The sequence below is a fragment of the Erpetoichthys calabaricus genome, chromosome 1, assembly GCF_900747795.2.
Source record: "Erpetoichthys calabaricus chromosome 1, fErpCal1.3, whole genome shotgun sequence".
NCBI lineage: Eukaryota > Metazoa > Chordata > Cladistia > Polypteriformes > Polypteridae > Erpetoichthys > Erpetoichthys calabaricus.
This window is the reverse complement of record NC_041394.2, coordinates 95,852,770-95,872,226: the sequence shown is the minus strand read 5'-3', so window position 1 is coordinate 95,872,226 and position 19,457 is coordinate 95,852,770. Positions and strand designations below refer to the sequence as shown.

Below are 19,457 nucleotides of genomic sequence, written 5' to 3'. Positions count from 1 at the left end.
CGATGATATTCAAGGCATGGGACTGTGATGACCATTCCAGAACATTGTACTTCTCCCTCTGCATGAATGCCTTTGTAGATTTCGAACTGTGTTTTGGGTCATTGTCTTGTCGGAATATCCAACCCCTGCGTAACTTCAACTTTGTGACTGATGCTTGAACATTATCCTGAAGAATTTGTTGATATTGGGTTGAATTCATCCGACCCTCAACTTTAACAAGGGCCCCAGTCCCTAAACTAGCCACACAGCCCCACAGCATGATGGAACCTCCACCAAATTTAACAGCAGGTAGCAGGTGTTTTTCTTGGAATGCGGTGTTCTTCTTCCGCCATGCAAAGTGCTTTTTGTTATGACCAAATAACTAAATTTTTGTCTCCTCAGTCCAAAGCACTTTGTTCCAAAATGAATCTGGCTTGTCTAAATGAGCATTTGCATACAACAAGCGACTCTGTTTGTGGTGTGAGTGCAGAAAGGGCTTCTTTCTCATTGCCCTGCCATACAGTTGTTCTTTGTACAAATTGTGCTGAATTGTAGAACGATGTACAGATACACCATCTGCAGCAAGACATTCTTGCAGGTGTTTGGAGGTGATCTGTGGGTTGTCTGTAACCATTCTCACAATCCTGCGCATATGCTGCTCCTGTGTTTTTCTTGGCCTGCCAGACCTGCTGGGTTTAACAGCAACTGTGCCTGTGGTCTTCCATTTCCTGATTACATTCCTTACAGTTGAAACTGACAGTTTAAACCTCTGAGATAGCTTTTTGTAGCCTTCCCCTAAACCATGATACCGAACCATCTTTGTTTTCAGTTCTTTTGAGAGTTGCTTTGAGGATCCCATGCTGTCACTCTTCAGAGGAGAGTCAAAGGGAAGGACAACTTGCAATTGACCACCTTAAATACCTTTTCTCATGATTGGACACACCTGTCCTTGAAGTTCAAGGCTTAACGAGCTAATCCAACTAATTTGGTGTTGCAAGTAATCAGTATTGAGCAGTTACAGGTATTCAAATCAGCAAAATTACAAGGGGACCCACATTTTTGCACAGACAGTTTTTCACATTTGATTTAATTTCATAAAACAAAATACTGCTTCACTAAAAATCTTTGTTCGGAAAACACCCCAGTACTCAGATGTTCCTAGGAAATAAAAGACATACCACTGTTATCTTTTTTGTTGAAAGTAGAGTCAATTACTATGCAGGCAGAGAGGGGTTCCCAAACTTTTTCATATGACTGTATGTTCCATAAATTTAATGCCACTGAGGTGAAACTACAGCCTAGTTTTTTTTCTTTAGCTAACCTAAGAATTGAAGGAGGTTTGTGCTTACTTCCATTGTTTAGGTCCACTTGACTTTGTTTCCTATATTCTCTGCATATAATGACCTCCATTTGTAGTAGCATACATTAATCAATGAAATAAAACGCAAAAGACAATGTCCAACAAATAATTAAAAATACATTCTAGACACAAATTGCAAAAATGTGTGAACTTCTGGGACATGCTTTCAAGAGGTAATAAATGTCATCGTCTGTCCAGTCCATCTTCTTTTATATTACAGATTTCTAAAGAAGTGCAGCATATTCAGGATGTACCAAGGACAAAGCACAAATCAAACAGCTTTTGGCTTCTAATTCGCTAGAAGGTACAGTAATATCTACATGTACAGCACACTCTTTTACTGGGCCAATTTAGAGTTGTCATGAAATCTAACATGCATGTCATTGGGATGTGTAAAGAAACTGGTGCACCTGGAGTAAACGCATTCAACCATGAAGAGAACAGGCAAGCTCCATATTAACACTGACTAGGTAAGAAATTGACATCTTGACCTTGGAACAAAGAGACAGCAGCATTGAACATTTGATTTTTTTTCAATTTGCCAATCTTAACTTTGAAAGAAAATACTGGTAAGTACATTTGGGTTTAAATATCATTTTTATGAACATAGTGTGCTGTCATCAGTGTTTAAAAAGAATTTAGTTACATAATGTTTCACCTCTAGGAAAACAATCTTCATGGTTTCTATATTGTTTTTCTTTTTAAATTTGAAAAGAAGTATACATATTTAAGGTAGTCATATTTATGACATATTTTAAATAGCTATGTGAAACAATATGGTCTACAACTACACTAATGCTGTATAACATAAGCTTTATACATTCATACAGGGTATTCATTTACAGTCTTGTACCTGTGACTGTTATTCTCATTGAGAACAAATTTGATAGAACACTTTTGTACACTGACAAAAAGTATCAGTTGGTCCTGCAACATGCTGGAATAAGTCATGCTTGATCACTGATTCTTGTAACCTTGCTTCCTTTTTGCAATTTCCATTTGGACTTGATCTGGAAACTCTTTGAAATGAATGTTGACACATGGAAGACAAAACCTCTTAGTGTAAAACAGGCTACATTCCTGTGCAGGACATAGAAGAGGCAGAGAAGAAAGAGTAAAACAATTGAGCTTTGACCATGCTTACAAATTTTGATTCTTTCAGAAAAAAAACAATGATTAAAATATGAAGTTACAAAATCAGCCACTATGTTAAATAGAATATTTCTCATAAAAAAATAAAACTGAAAATCTGTATGACATAATAATGTCAATTCTGAGAAAAAGAATTGGTAAATTTCTTAATTAACTCTGGAGTTCAGGTGCTTCAAACAGGAGCATTAATGTGCAAAAACAACTGGGGAAAGAAAAATAAAGAAAATGCCTTAATTACAGTGCCAGTATAAAAATGTGCTACCACACTGACTTGGACTTTTGAAAAGTAAATAAAGCATTAAAATCGGTAAAGACTAATTTTTAAAATGAAAAATTATTCAAGTACATTTACTTTATGTTGGTTTTATACTAATTACATAACACTTTTTTTTCAAAAGCCTCATATTTCATTAATGTTCATCTTATCAAAATGTGCTATCATCGTAAATCAAAATCTCAGTGGTGTCTGAGTTTGGAATAAAAGACGAAAAGTAAAAGATCCTTAAAGCATATTATTGGCAGACTAGGCTTATTAAGTCCACCACATTTATTGTGACACTAAGCTGATAATTTCTGTTTTTGTGTGTATTTATGTAATTTCAGTAAAGAAAAAAATAAATGAATATGACAAAGAATAGACAATTTCATTTGTTAGTTCTGGTTGTTGCCATGCTAATAAGCTGCAATATTTGAAAATAATACCAGTCCTTGTATTCTACTTCCCTTTTCCAAGTTTGCATTAGCAATAGAGAAAATAAAAGTGCAGACAGTATAAGCCATAGTATTTACTTTAAAACACATTGACACAAAGCATGAAATGTGTCTTAAGATGTTTACACTCCCCCAGTCATGAACTGCTTGGATATAATTGAATTGTTGTTTAGGTAATTGTCTTGCTTCTTAATGTAGTGACATATTTAAATATTATACAGAAAATAGATTTCTGTAGACTTTTTACCTTATATCCAAACAGGAAAATCAGAAACAAACATCTAATTAATAAGTAAAATCTAATATCCAATTGCCCCACTACTTTTCAATCCATTTCTTATGCTACATAGTCTAATACAGGGGCACTGCAAGGCAAAGCCTATTTAGGTAGTATCAAAAACAAGGCAAGAAACAATCCCACACAGGATGCCAGTGAAACCTGACATTACCTACCAGTGTCGTAGCCAGCTTGCTGAAGGTCCCTGTGCCGCACCCTGAGGTGGGCTCCTCTTGTCTAGCATAACTCTTGGTAATTTATTCTCAACTAGATCTTAGGGGCTAGCTGGGCACTGCATCACTATCACACACTGGTGACAAACAAACCAGCTCTCTAAATGAAATTTGTAATAACTTTTTAAATGCTTTATTACAGCCACTGTATGTTAGTAAAAACAAAATAAATTGTGGAAATGGAATGTGGGAGGTGTGGATAGTAATACTAGTACATACATCTATGTAAAATGTGGACCCGCTTACTTTTCCAAGACAACTTTGTGACAGAAGATGAATAAAAGATAACATAAGCTACAAAGCAGAAACTGTTCTGTGCTATAAAATGAAGCAATTCAATTTGTAATGAATTAAAATGACAACACCAGCTGATAGGATATTACTACACAAGTCCTGAGAAAATGGACATCACGAAGTGGTCACGCTCAGAAATCCTCATGGTAGTGACACTAAAGCACAGTAAGCCATATGTACTAAGGTTCACAATAAAACAGATTACATATTTGTTAAACTGTTAAAGCTTACAAAAGTGGAACTGACTGAAAAGTCACAAATCATATTACTTCTAATATCACTAGTACCTTAAAATACTCGTTTGCATGCCTTCTGTTGTGCAAAAGTCTCAACAATTTTTGACATGTCAAGTTGTCTGGCACGCTCATTTTGGATTGAGAGTACTGCCAAGCCACTAAGTTTGTCTTGCGACGTGGTGCTTCTGAGGTCATTTTGGATGGGTTTTAACTTGGAGAACGATCATTCACTCGCAGCAACAGTCACTGGTATAGTCAACAGTAACACGTAAGCCGTGCAATCATCACTGAAAGTAGACAACGGTGCACAGTGATCTATCAGCAACAGTTCAGCTAGTTCGAAAACAGTCAACCTGGTTGACAGAATAGATTGAAAACATGCATGAAATAACAACAATTAAGCGCAAAACGGAGGTGAAATGTCGGTGCTATAGCATTTAACGAGAAGATCAGCAGGAGCAATACAATTCATCGTCAGCCATCGAAGTCAGAGTTAATGGTAACAAGACATTGAACGTTGAAGCCACTGCATCGAGATGTAAACTGCTGTTTTAGTTAAGTTATTAAAAAATTTTAAAAAATCCTTATGGCCCCAAGTGGGCCCCACAAGCTCTTAGGCGCTTGTGTTTTGCACAATCCATTGCTACACCAATGTTACCTCGTGGCCTGCACATTTTTAGGATGTTGCAGAAAAATAGAATTACTACTGAAAATACACAAAGACAAGGAGAGAATATACAGACAGTAGCAGTGATAGTTGTTGTAGTATTTGGCATCATTGCCAACCACTGTATCATTAACATAAACAATAAACAACATGAATGAAACACAAATGATTCTAATTCTTCCACATGGAGCCTGAAAACCATGAGAACTGATTGAGATCATTTATGTTTGGTAGAATGCCTAGTGGGCATTTTTTTGTGTCCTCCCTGGCCATTACACCTTACTTTTATTTTATCTTAATTGGTATTTCCTAATTTTACTTTTATTTTTTTTCTTTCTTCATCCTGTAAAGCACTTTGAGCTACATTATTTGTATGAAAAGGTGCTATATAAATAAATGTTGTTGTGTCATATTACCATATAATTGGTGAGGAGTTTTATTTATAACTTGAGGATAACTAGTGAGAATATTCTTTCAGTTTATCATGGTTACTTACATTTTACCTCCTCCAGTCTACCTGCTTAATATGTATAAGCATTATGTGCCCCTATCATTCTTGTTTTCTCAAGTGGCACTGATTTTCCTCAAATTTGTTTCTTATATAAGTGTCTTTCATCTTCTCTTACACTATAAAAAGGTAGACACGTTTAATTTATCTTAAGTTCTTGGTGATAATAATAACCCTTTGTAAACCATAGCTTCTCTTCTCTGCTCAGGAAAATATACATTTGAGGAAGCTGATTTAGAGGTCCCTACAACTCGGTTATCATTTTAACATTTTGTTGGTTCTTTACAACAACCATCTATGTACGGTAGTGTGAATTTAGCCATTTCTGATTCTGCTGTTCAGGAAACCTTGTCAGCCAGTTACTTATTTTTAATACTCAATTTTATACTTTTCCAGGTCCTTTCAAAAATTTACTTCTTTGAGCATAACTTGGCATTCTGTTTGACCGCATGTGCATGGTTCGCCAATACCTACACTATGGTGAACACAAAAAGTTAAATCAATCTGAAATATTAAGTCAAGCAAATCCAGAAATACCCAAAAATAATATCTTTCCTTTATTTTTTCATTTGAATGTAAACTAAAAAGACTAATTTGGATTTCACTATACACCTTGGTGTTTCACGTGGCAGCAAAACAAAATATGTTAAAAGCAGCACTTAATTATACAAATGATGAAAAATATCTACTAAATTTAAAACAATTTTTCAAAAACACCAGTTATAAAAATTGTACAAGAACTCACCATTCCAACACAAACATTTTTGTTGCATAAGCTGCAGCGTGAGCCGATGATCATAAATTTATCTTTCTCTGGGCTGAAGGGGTCCTTCATGACATAGCATTCTTCTAGGAGGCTGTCAAGACAGAAATCATAAATAGCACAGACTTTCACATGTCCACTCTACTACCACAATATTAGACAAACAAATGTCTAAAATTTCAGCTTAAAAGGAAAATTATACATGTATACTGAATGTTTCATTATTAAAATCAATTCAAATGTACTTTCTCAGTAAAATACAGATCCACTCCATGTACTTTAAAAATGTATCTAATATTGCTATATTGTGGATGAGTTTGAAATACGAATTTACAAAAGTAGTAAAGCCTTTAGCTTTAATTCTTTATATTTCATTATCAATGTGGTATTGGTGCAGAACATTTTAAGCTGTAGTGCCCTTCCTAGACAGCGATCTTGTTTTATCCCCAGATCACAAGAGAAGTATGCTCTACAGAAACAAAGGTGAGAGAAAACTTAAAGCAACAGAAAGCTGGAAAGGACGAATGTCAGGAAGTTGAATTCTAAGTTAAGAGAAAGACTTGGTATAGAGGCAGTAGATGTTGTGAAGTGAAACAGACTAAGGTGGTTTAGGTAGGTATAGTGAGAGGCATTGGATGGCTGGGTGAAGTAAGGGGTCAAGAGATAAAACCCAGAGGGATGCCACAGAAGACATAACTGTAGGTGGTGTCAGATGACATAAAGGAATTGGCTTCTCCCCAAAAGATGCTCAGGACCACCCAGAGTTAAGGTAGATGACATGCGGAGCAACTGGCTGACATGGGTAAACCTGAAAAATGTTCATTAAACCAGTGGTGGCGATGAAGACGATGATAATGAAAAATTGTTTCAAATAATATTACCCACACAATGGATCTAGTGTTTGGTGGTTTTTGTCCATAATAGCTAAATGGAGAGGTCAGCCCACAAAGATCACAACTGAAAAGTTGCTCCTTGCTAGTTCCCTCAGCATGTTCCATCTAGAAAAATGACAAGACAACATATTATTAATTATGAATATTAATTAAGAACAGTAGTAATAATTATTATTATCTTATCTGGCTAAAATAGTTGGCTAGATCAGAAGAACGGTTGAACAGAGTGAGTGCACAGGTATTTTGACAACAGACTGGGTCTCTTTTCCATTTTTTGTGAGGGCAAGGAACTATCTTCAGATTGGATACTACAGTTTGAATTTGTTAACAGAACTTATAAAATAACCATGGAAAATGAAACTACAAAGACTTCTATAATACAAAGGCCAATGTATGACAGCAAACACATTAACATTAATTAAATTTGTACATTGCAACAGAGTTACGATCCATATAGGGTTCAGGAAAATTCTTACTTGCATATCTGATCAACGTAAGTAGGACTACATTAAAATACATAACCTGAGGAATGGGAGAGAGAAAAATGATGGCATTCTTTAAACCTGCAATAAAACCATCTTGACGATGCAAGAGATGAACTTCATGGTCTGAGAACATTTCTTTGTCAAAAGAAACAAGTCCCGTCTCATCAACTGCTGTATCTTCCCATGTGTTTGGACAGGCTGCATGGCATTTACCTTTTATTAAGGCAAGTTTTAGATCGGTGTTCTAATGGCCAAAACTAATGAAAACAACCTAAAATTAGAGCATAGAAAGCAGAAAAAAAAGAAACCCACTAATCAAAATGAAAGTGCCATGTACATCATACTGTATCCAATTTTATAAAAAAAAAGAATGAGAAAATAGACATCAGCCCTTCAAACCTCTTCAGGTAATACAGTATGTCACAGTTGAATCTGGAAGCAGTGCTCTAGTTATGCTGTATAGATCAGAAGTCACACAACGAGAAAATTATTACAAAAGCAGTGCATGTCAATGAGACTACAACGGGACTATATTAGTAGCTTGTTAGTATCAGATAATATCCACATGCTTTGTAACAGAAGCACCTCTGCATCACAGCTTAAAGATACAGACAATGAACAGTATCATCTGGCATATCCAACCACAATAATACTGCAACAGTAGGTTGTAACAGTAAGCAGCAGGTCTTCAAAATACTCTAGATGGTACCCCAGAATATTCTGTCAAGCTCAGGAGTAAAGTGGGTAAGGAACAGATGACATTTCCTGGATATGGCTGGTGTGCCATTTCACAGCAGGACATTGTTGGCCCATACAAAGCCTGTCTTTCACGAAAGGCTTTACAGTGTTCTTCTTGATAGATCATCAAACTGACCCTTAAAAACTCATGTTTCATGTTATTGTTTTATTCCTGTACTGTTTTTCTATTATTTTTGGTAAGGTGTTTGTGTATATTCTATATATGTACATACACAACACTTTGCAGAAGTTGTAGTCTCTTTAGTTAAAAAAAAAACACTTGTCTTAAATGGTTGTTTTATATTTTCTGTATTAGTGTAAAAGATCGTATTTTAGAGTTCCAAACATTCCTTTTGCAAAAAGCAAAGCAATACTGTCAGATATCTGATTGTCCTTAAAGAATGAAACTAACAAAGTAAGACCGCTTTTCAGTTAAAAACAAAAGATGTGGTAATATAGGCCAGTGCTTAATTAAGCAAATATAACAAACATGTCATAATGATCAATGACCTAATGTTTAGAATGACCCAAACTTACTAACAGAAAAAGCTATGTCGAGGGAATAAATCTGAGCAAAGGACAACCATGCTGAAAGGATGAGGTTACAGTAGATGAGCTGGTTTAACCTGCACATCCTACATCAAAAGTAAGTATAGTAGCTAGACAAAAAGTACATTGCATCATCACGGTCTCTCTTAAGATAAAACTGCACAATAGACAGGTATTTCCAGATGTGCTGCCTAAGCTCTTCTGCAGAAGCACAAACCAAATGACAAGGTTGAAGACCAGAAATGCAGTGGTCAACTACAGAAACTGCAGCAAATGAGAAATACGTAAAGCTTACTTCACTTTTGGAGTGGTCCAGCGACACTATCAGTGCAGAAATGGCAAAATTCACTGAGACCCTGGTACACCTGTCAACAGTCTGAATTAGTATCGGAAGTGGTCTTCATGGAAGATTTGTGACAAAAAGCCATTCTAAGATGAAGAAATAAAGCCAAATGACTAACCTACACAAAAAGAACAAAAGGACTGGAGTTAAGGAAAATAGCAGCAGGTGGTCTGGACTGATGAGTCAAAATGTGAAGGTATTTTGCCCACCAAATGATTCATGGATGAACATCTGCAGGCGTCAATGGAGCATGATGGAGGTTCCTGATATGATTGGGGCTATACTTCCACAAACGAAATTTGTGATTTGATCAAAATTGATGGCACCTTCAGTGCTGACATGTACACCAGATACTCACTACAGTATACAATACCGTTAGGAAGGCATCTGATTGGTCAAAACTTCATTCAGCAGCATGACAGTGGCCGTCAAATCACAGCCAATACAATAAAAAAAAAAAAAAAAAACTACCTCCAGTGAAAAGAGAAGACTGCAACAGATGGTATGGCCCGCATAGGCCCCTGATCTCGACATCACTGAGCCAGTCTGGGATTTCTTGCAATAACAAGAGAGTCTCACAGACCGTCTGCAGTGGAACATGCCACATTAGGATCTTTAGAAAGTGCATGCCAGTGGATCCAAGAGAATTACTTCTATTTTAAGGCACAGGGTTGTCAACAAAATAGTGATTTCATTTATGTTTTTTTTTTCTCGACTGACTGCACATTCTACGAAGTTTATAGATTAATAAAAAAAAATTAATTGCATCACTTCTGAAAGCATTCCCGCTGTACGGCATTTTTTCTCAAGTGCCCAAGAGTTTATCACAAAACTATACAGGTACACGTACAGACCTTGGGGACGGAAGAAAAAAACAAAACAATCCTAGTCTGTCTATAGTACTATACCACAGATTTTTTTTTAGCAATACGCCTCTTTACAATCGACTAAACGAAATCGAAATGCCAGCAGGATTTCCAGGTGGGCATCACGGAAAGAAGAAGACTAAAACGGCGACGAGTGCAAGTCTTTTTCCAAACAGAGATTTATCAGGGATACGAAAGTGAGAACCAAGCAACACTACCATTTAAATGAACATAATACATACAAGCTGTCAAACATTGAGTAAGTTGTGGCAGGAACTTAAGTGTTGAGTCAAACAAGAAAACTGCGTACGTTTCTGGACATTTAATATAGAGAAAAGCCCAGCAAAATGACACCTTTTATTGGCTAACTAGAAAGATTACAATATGCAAGCTTTCGAGGCAACTCAGGCCCCTTCTTCAGGCAAGATGTAATGACCATGATGATTACATCTTGCCTGAAGAAGGGGCCTGAGTTGCCTCGAAAGCTTGCATATTGTAATCTTTCTAGTTAGCCAATAAAAGGTGTCATTTTGCTTGGCTTTTCTCTACATTCATAATGGCTAACACGGTACAACACCCTAGTACTATGGACATTTAATAGGAATATAAAATATATTAGTGAAATGTCTACGGAGATCGTTCGTAATGAAAGTGTGTGATTTAGTAGCACCAGCACTAGGAAACATGTTTTACTTACTGACCTAACTCATGAACTGCTTTTCGTTCTTTTTTTTTTTTTTTCTTTTTTCAAACTAACGCCACTGTCGTTGTACAGCTCACAGATTGTAGTACGGCAAGCGGGAAGGCACCAACAAGGCAAATGTCATTCCGCCTTTTTTGGTTTTATTGTTAGTGCCATCTAGCGGCTTGGGGACATTACTTGTCAAATTTAGTTAACGCATGCTCTCTTTTGATTTTAAAGCTTGAGTAAAGAGAAAAGCCAAGCAAAATGACACCTTTTATTGGCTAACTAGAAAGATTACAATATGCGCTCGGGGGTCGCGTAACTATTTAAGCTTGAGTAAAGAAAGTGAAACAAGTTTTGTCACATTTGTGAAGTTGAAATTGAAAGGTTCATAGTCATCCACTACTTCTGTGTGACCCAGAGCTGTTGTAATTTTACTTTTTTCTTAATAAGCGCCTTGAGCATTGGAAAGGCACTCTATTAATAAAATTATTATTATTATTATTATTATAAATCTGGATTCTTGTAGTGAATATGTACAACCAAGACACGAGCATGAAATCCGGAAATGATACACTGAAAATAAACCCAATAGCTAATGCAGTGATTTTCATGCTAGCAGCATCCCGTGACTTGCTTGGGTTTCAAAATAGTACACACAATGCAGCCGTGAACATGCTCACTGGGTTCACCGAGTCTGATTTCTTTTACAGAGTTCTGTCTTCCACATGTATAAACCCGTGGTCATTCTCAGTATTGAAGGACCATCGTAGCTGAAGATATGCAGTGTCACCAATCTTTAAATTAGACTAATTTCCCGTTTGAACTTAACTTTTGCTAAATTAGACTGCTTATGGGTGTGCAATGTGGAAGCATGATGATTCAAATTTAGCAATGTGTGCAATATATATATATATTGTCACAAACTCCACAAAGAGCCATAGCAAGGTTTGAGGCAGCCACCCGTATAATTGGCTCCCTGGCTGCAAATTGACGTTTAAATGATAGCACTGCTGTGCACAAAACCGAGTCCAAAACAGAACTGGGGGAATAGGGAAAAGGTGGAGGTTTTTAAAGGGGAAGATAGGAAGTGAGATCAAAGGGGTTGGGCTCATGAAGGTCTTCAGCCATAGGTTCGATCCCGGATGTGACATCACAGGGGCCGGAGCCGGCAAGGTCTTCCTCCATAACCTTGGTCCCGGAAATGACGTCAAGAGGGCCAGGTGGAATCTCCCGTGAATGGTCTGCAGGCAAGGGAGAAAAAGAGTCAGTGCACTCTGCCACATCCCGGTATGTTTCGGAACTACCCTTACTCAAGCCCTTTAGCTGCCTCCCATGTGCACGTGTGAGACAATACATATCTCTCTATATATAAAAGAAAATCCTGGAATGGAAAGAAAATGCAAGGCTACGATATGTGATCCTCTCAGAAGACAATTTTAAAGATCCACAAGACCAAAGACACTTGCCACGGTGCAAGACACGCCCTACTTACAAGATAAGACCATGGGCAGAAAAAAAAATCAGTAGTGTAGAGGCAGTCACGCAGCACACACAGCTCCATGGCTCTCAGTGCATATACTGTAAAGTGTATATGGTCAATATGGTAGAAATGAAATGAAAAGGGTAGAAATGAAACGTCGACAACTAAACAAAGACGAAAGAAAAGCGCGGAGAAAAGAGACCCAAATGCGATGGAAAGAAAAAAATGCTAAAAAGAAAAACAATAATCTAGGTGCAAATTTAGAAAATAAGGAAAGTGATAATCAGCCCAGAACAAGTGGAATTGAAAACAAAGCACGTCCAATAGGGCTCAGAATTAAAAGATTAGAACTTCATAAACGGGAGCAGCATTATACATCCTGCAAGAAAGAGATTTAACCACGCCCGGGCCAGAAATAAAGGACAATTATTGTTTTTACAACGTCACGCGAGATAAGTCAGTGAGCCATCATTTAAAACAAGTCCACAGACATCTAACTAAGCAGTTGTTGGATTGCTTTTGATAGACACGCACAATGTGCTCCCGGCTCTTAAAACAACGACATGCAACAAGAAGAACAGGCAGCTCGCCAGCAGGTTGAAGCCTTTTTTGTTTTAAGTGACTGTTAGGTCCGATTGAGGGGGGCGGAGTACAGCACGGAAGACTGAAAGCGGGGTACTGATTGATGCGGTAAGGGGGAGGCAAGACCCGGGGGAGGAGGGGTCGGAGAGGGTGCTAGACAGTTGTGTTTGGGGTTACGAAGTCGGCGATTGTTCAAGTAAAACTTTTGTGACACTTTATTACATCAGTCGCTACAGTATCAAAAAAAAAAAGATAGTAAAGATCTCATTAGCGCAAACAAAAGATGATTAATCATCAGAGCCAGGTGTAGTTGAAAAACACCAGGACAAAACAAGGTCGTCCCACAACAGTTAAAGCAACTACAAGTTTAATTTCAAAGAATACACAATTCGGTCAGGTGTATATTTATGATGACGGAGAAGCAATGCAAATTTTAAGAGGCGACAAGTAAGGTACAGTAATCCCTCGCTACTTCGCGGTTCACTTTTCGCGGATTCACGACTTCGCGGATTTTATATGTAAGCATATCTAAATATATAACGCAGATTTTTTGCTGGTTCGCGTGTTTCTGTGGACAATGGGTCTTTTTACTTCTGGTACTTGCTTCCTCAGTTGGTTTGCCCAGTTGATTTCATACAAGAGATGCTATTGGTGGATGGCTGAGAAGCTACCCAATCAGAGCACGCAGTTAAGTTCCTGTGTGCTGCTGATTGGCTCAGCGACGGAGTGCTGCATTAACCAAGAAGTCTCATCTCATTCAGCATTAATGTGCTCTTGCTACTGCATTCAGGGGATCATCACCTTCATCGTCATCATTTTTACTGCGCAGCATATTCATCACCATCATCACGTCATATATAGCTACGTGTACTTCGCTATACAGTAAGTGTAAACTTATCTACCGATTTCATATTGCTTAGCAGTTGTCCCTGTTATTAATAGAGTAAAGGGTGGGTTGTAAACAATACAGGGAGGGTTTAAAAACGTCCAAATACATGTTAAATAATTAAATAAATATGGTGTCCCTACTTCGCAGAAATTCAGTTATCGCGGTCGGCCTTGGAACCTATTTCCCGCGATAAGTGAGGGATTACTGTAATGTATATATTCCGCGAATAACATTAAACACCAAAGGAGATCATGATATGCCATTTGTTTTAAAATGTTTACAGCTTACCGTGAGAATAGCTTTTGTTACAACAATTAACAAATCAAAGGGACAACCATTAGAAAACGTCGGATTATTTATTAGAGAAACAGAAACAATATTCACACACGGGCGATTATACGTTGCGTTGTCACAATGTATTTCCAAAAACGGATTCAAAATTCAATGTGATCTTGAAGAAAAGGTAATTCCATATATTGTTTTTAATAAACCGTTAAAGTAAAAAGTGCAACTAATGAAACTGAAACAATTCCAAAGAAAAAAAAGCTTTTATAATTGTATATCCAATTAACCAAACAGCGGCACGGTGGTGCAGTGGGTAGTGCTGCTGCCTCACAGTTAGGAGACCTGGGTTCGCTTCCCTGGTCCTCCCTGCGTGGAGTGTGCATGCTCTCCCCGTGTCTGCGTGGCTTTCCTCCGGGTGCTTCTTCCCACAGTCCAAAAACATGCAGGTTGGATGGATCGACGATTCTAAATTGTCCCTAGTGTGTGCTTGGTGTGTGTGCGAGCCCTGCGATTGGCTAGCGCCCTGCCCGGGGTTTGTTTCCTGCCTTGCGCCCTGTGTTGGCTAGGATTGGCTCTAGTAGACTCCAGTGACCCTGTATTAGGATATAGCAGGTTGGATGATGGATGGATGGATTAACCAAACACAGGAGTTGGCGAGCGAAGCGAGCAGGGGGTGGAGCCCCCTAGTATTATAAAAGGAAATCCTGGGACGAGACTTTCTGGGAGATAATTTCAACTCCCGCGAGAGATCATTTCAATTCCCACAAGACAAGACTTTTTGCCAAGAGATTTTGACAAGTTCCGCCCTCCTCTCAAACATTTACAATGTTGCCCACGGTCCACTCACTTCTCATTTGTGCTATTGTCAGACTCAGTTCCTGTGCTCTCAGCTCCAAGCAGGGTTGAAAATAAGAGACAAAGAGTAGAAGACAAAGTAGAACATTGTAAAGAGATTCAAAAACATTGGTGCGATACACATGCAGAGCAGGTCAGCGATTATGAAAGTACTAACATTCGAAAGTCTTAAAAAACTGATAGTAAAGATCGCATTAGTGATAACAAATTGAAATTATTACTCTGTGAAATAATGGAACAGCAAAAAGAGATCGAATGTATGGACATAGGTGATATCACAGAAGTATGTCGTTATTGTTTGGCTTTAAAGTTTATATCGGAGACTTGTAGATCGTCTAATTTGTGTTGCCATCAGGGAAAAGTAGTGTTTCTTCACAATGAAGAGGTGTATTTGCGAGAATTAAAAGATTTGTTGTATATCTTAATACATAATTCGCCTGCCTCCTCACTCACGCACTCACGTCCGTCCGAAGCCGAATGCGCAGTCGCCTTCTGCGCAGCTGCCTGAAAAACCTTACGAGACTGACATCCAACCCCAACATCGTGGCAGGCGGCGGATTTACGGCCGCAAAAATTCAAAGAGAAAGGCGACTTCGATTAAAGCTCTAGAGGCCTGAAAGGCGATTTTGACTACAGCTCGAGGTCTAATTATGCATTCTGATTCAATTACGCATTCATTCAATACACCTATATCAGGTTTGTGGTGCTTATAATTATTACTATTCCATATTACATAATACATGACTCAGGCGCAGCCGAGAGTGGCAGCCTTTTCAGCAGCTCTGTGTATGACTTTATTTTTCTATTTTTATTTTTCTACTTTTATTTTTCTCTTTTTTATTGATCACGCCTATCACTTTATTTTATGTGGATTCGTTTCCTGGACACACTTACTTTTACAACGTGGGCATGGATTTTTACACGCCGAGACTTGTCTATTCAAGTACTCAGCTTCGAGCGCTGAGAACAAATGCCAGTGCCGGTGTTGTTCCCTATTTACCCGACGAGGTAAGAAGGCGGTATCGTGGCAGCAGAGCCGGCACTAAGCTGAAAATGAAGCAGCTTGCGAGAAAGTGTCGTTTTAAGCCTTCGGTGCCTTCTGTTATTCTGGGAAATGTGAACTCACTATCAAATAAGATCGACGAACTGGCTGCGCTGGTGAAAAATGTCAGAACCTACAGAGAATGCAGTTTGTTGTGCTTTTGCAAAACGTGGCTAACTAACACCATCCCAGATGCTAACGTGGAGCTACCAGAGTTTAGCACAGTTACAGCGGACAGAGATGCAAGTACATGGGGAAGCACAAAGGAGGAGGTCTCGCTCTCTATGTTAATACACGGTGGTGTAACTCTGGACATGTACACGCCAAAATCTCCACTTGCTGCAGGGACATCGAACTGTTGGCCGTAAGTTTGCGTCCCTATTACTTGCCCAGAGAGTTTGGACACGTCATTGTTGTTATTGTTTACATCCCTCCTCGGGCGGACTCGGGCGGACGTGGAGACAGCGAGTGACATCATCCATTCTGCTGTTGCTAAGTTACAAATGCAGCACCCTGAGGCGCTTGTGCTAATCGCTGGAGACTTTAATCATGTGACGCTGGACAAAACATTACCTGCCTTCTCCCAGTATGTGGACTGTAACACCCGGGGAAATAAGACTATTGACTTACTGTATGCAAACGTTAAAGACGTATACAGCGCCATCCCGCTGCCTGTGCTTGGGAAAGTAGATCATAACCTGGTTCTGCTTCAGCCTCACTACAAACCAAGAGTGAGGGTCCTACCTACAACCACACGCTCATTCAGGAAGTGGTCCCCTGAGGCAGAGCAGGCTCTTAGAGAATGCTTTGGAACTACAGACTGGGATATCCTGCAGGGGTCACATAGTGAGAACATTGAGGAGGTTGTTGACTGCACTACTGACTACATCAACTTCTGTATGGACATTGTAGTTCCAGTAAGAACAGTACGCTGCTATGCTAACAACAAGCCATGGATTACAAGTGACATCAAGGGCCTTTTGAACCTGAAGAAAAGGGCTTTTAAAGACGGTGATCAGCATGAGCTCAAGCGCATGCAGAAGGAACTCTGAGTCCAGCTCAGGGCGGCGAAGGAGCAGTACAGGAGAAAGCTGGAGCAGAAGTTGCAGAATAACAGCATGAAGGAAGTGTGGGATGGGATGAAGATCATCATTGGCTGCAGCTTGAAGCGGGGTGCCACCATCGAGAGAGACGTGAAGAGAGCAAACCAAATGAACAACTTCTTTAACAGGTTTGACCACCCTAACCCACTCTCACTCTCACCTCAGAGTACTGCACCCTCCACACATTCTTCTGCTGATACCAGCATAGGAGAGACATCCCCACCCACAATTACAACAGCGCAAGTGAGCAGAGAGCTGAAGAGACTTCGTGCCAGCAAAGCAGCGGGTCCAGATGGAGTATCACTGCTGAAGGTCTGTGCATCGGAGCTGGGGGGTCCTCTACACCGCATCTTCAACCTGAGCCTGGAACAGGGGAGAGTTCTGAGGCTTTGGAAAACATCTTGCATCACCCCAGTCCCAAAGGTATCACGTCCTAGTGAGCTGAACGACTTCCACCCTGTCGCTCTGACGTCACATGTGATGAAGACCATGGAGCGGCTGCTGCTTCACCACCTGAGGCCACAGGTTCAACATGCCCTCGACCCTCTGCAGTTTGCATATCAGGAGAAGGTGGGAGCGGAGGATGCCATCATCTACATGCTACACCGATCCCTCTCCCACTTGGACAGAGGCAGTGGTGCTGTAAGAATTATGTTTCTAGACTTCTGTAGCGCCTTCAACACAATCCAACCTCTGCTCCTTAGGGACAAGCTGGCACAGATGGGAGTAGATTCATACCTGGTGGCATGGATTGTGGACTATCTTAAAGACAGACCTCAGTATGTGCGTCTTGGGAACTGCATGTCTGACATTGTGGTCAGCAACACAGGAGCGCCACAGGGGACTGTACTTTCTCCGGTCCTGTTCAGCCTATATACATCGGACTTCCAATACAACTCGGAGTCCTGCCGCATGCAAAAGTTCGCTGACGACACTGCTATCGTGGGCTGCATCAGGAGTGGGCAGGAGGAGGAGTATGGGAACCTATTCAAGGACTTTGTTAAATGGTGCGACTCAAACCACCTACAACTGAACACCAGCAAAACCAAGGAGCTGGTGGTGGATTTTAGGAGGCCCAGATCCCTCATGGACCCCGTGATCATCAGAGGTGACTGTGTGCAGATGGTGCAGACCTATAAATACCTGGGAGTGCAGCTGGATGATAAATTAGACTGGACTGCCAATACTGATGCTCTGTGTAAGAAAGGACAGAGCCGGTTATACTTCCTTAGAAGGATGGCGTCCTTCAACATCTGAAATAAGATGCTGCAGATGTTCTATCAGACGGTTGTGGCGAGCGCCCTCTTCTACGCGGTGGTGTGCTGGGGAGGCAGCATTAAGACGAAGGACGCCTCACGCCCGGACACACTGGTGAGGAAGGCAGGCTCTATTGTTGGCAAGGAGCTGGACAGCTTGAAATCAGTGGTAGAGCGACGGGCGCTCAGCAGGCTCCTATTAATTATGGAGAATCCACTGCATCCACTAAACAGTGTCATCTCCAGACAGAAGAGCAGCTTCAGCGACAGACTGCTGTCACTGTCCTGCTCCACTGACAGACTGAGAAGATCGTTCCTCCCCCAAACTATGCGACTCTTCAATTCCACCCGGGTGGGGGTGTAAACGTTAAAATTATACAAAGTTATTGTTTGTTTTTACCTGCATTTTTATTACTCTTTAATTTAATATTGTTTTTTGTATCATTATGCTGCTGCTGGAGTATGTGAATTTCCCCATGGGATTAATAAAGTATCTATCTATTGTACTGGAACATTCATCATTCAATATTATACTATAGGCCTGGAAAATTCATCAACTAACAGTACAAGCCTGTACAGTAATGAGTAAAGCGGACTACAATCATTACAAAACAACTTCTTCGTTACTTATCATTTGTTCTTCATACACTGCTGACACAAACTCGTGCCCGTTTCATCTTACGTTGTCGAAACAGGCTCTTTGTCTAGTATATATGTATTTTACAAAAAAATGATCTTGGAACATTCACAGCCATAACTTATCTATCTATTGTGACAGATAGGGGGCGCTCTCGCTCCCTTGAACCCTCGGACACCACGCCAGACACCAGGTAAAAGTCCAAATATGATAATGTGCACAAAGCACCCTACTCTCCACAATACTCATAAACAATACACTACAATAATCAATAATCAAACAATCCTCCACTCTCCCAGACGCATTGCCACCCTTCCACCCAGCTCAGCTCCTCTGTCTGGGATTTCCCACAATCCTTTATAGTCCATGACCCGGAAGTGCTTCTGAACCCTCAGTCCATGTGACTTCTTAGCACTTCCAGGTCAGATCAAAAACGCTTCTTTTTCATCCCGGAAGCACGTCATTCCTTCTGTCCATGTGACTGGGACGTACTTCTGGGGTGTACGGAAAATAGATGTCCTTGTGTCTCCCTGCAGTGACTCCTGGCGGTCCCCATGGTAGCCAGCAGGGCTGTGCATAAAAACTT

General features: G+C 39.9%; 1 protein-coding gene across 5 annotated transcripts; it reads right to left on the bottom strand.

Annotated features, from left to right (window-relative positions):
- Positions 1 to 1,917: 1,917 nt before the first annotated feature.
- On the bottom strand, positions 1,918 to 10,875 carry cdpf1 (cysteine rich DPF motif domain containing 1). Of its 5 annotated transcripts, none has more exons than XM_051922446.1 (5): positions 9,307 to 9,458; positions 7,958 to 8,013; positions 7,066 to 7,178; positions 6,163 to 6,274; positions 1,918 to 2,419 (listed from the first exon to the last, which is right to left on the bottom strand). In XM_051922446.1, exons 3-5 carry the CDS (start codon positions 7,176 to 7,178, stop codon positions 2,297 to 2,299), a joined length of 348 nt encoding a protein of 115 aa, XP_051778406.1. In that variant the 5' UTR covers positions 7,958 to 8,013; positions 9,307 to 9,458; the 3' UTR covers positions 1,918 to 2,296. The 5 variants fall into 5 exon arrangements, with proteins under 5 accessions (XP_051778406.1, XP_028659518.1, XP_028659510.1 ...); XM_028803685.2 differs by lacking the exon at positions 9,307 to 9,458 and adding an exon at positions 9,141 to 9,294; XM_028803677.2 differs by lacking the exons at positions 7,958 to 8,013; positions 9,307 to 9,458 and adding an exon at positions 10,756 to 10,875.
- Positions 10,876 to 19,457: the final 8,582 nt, after the last annotated feature.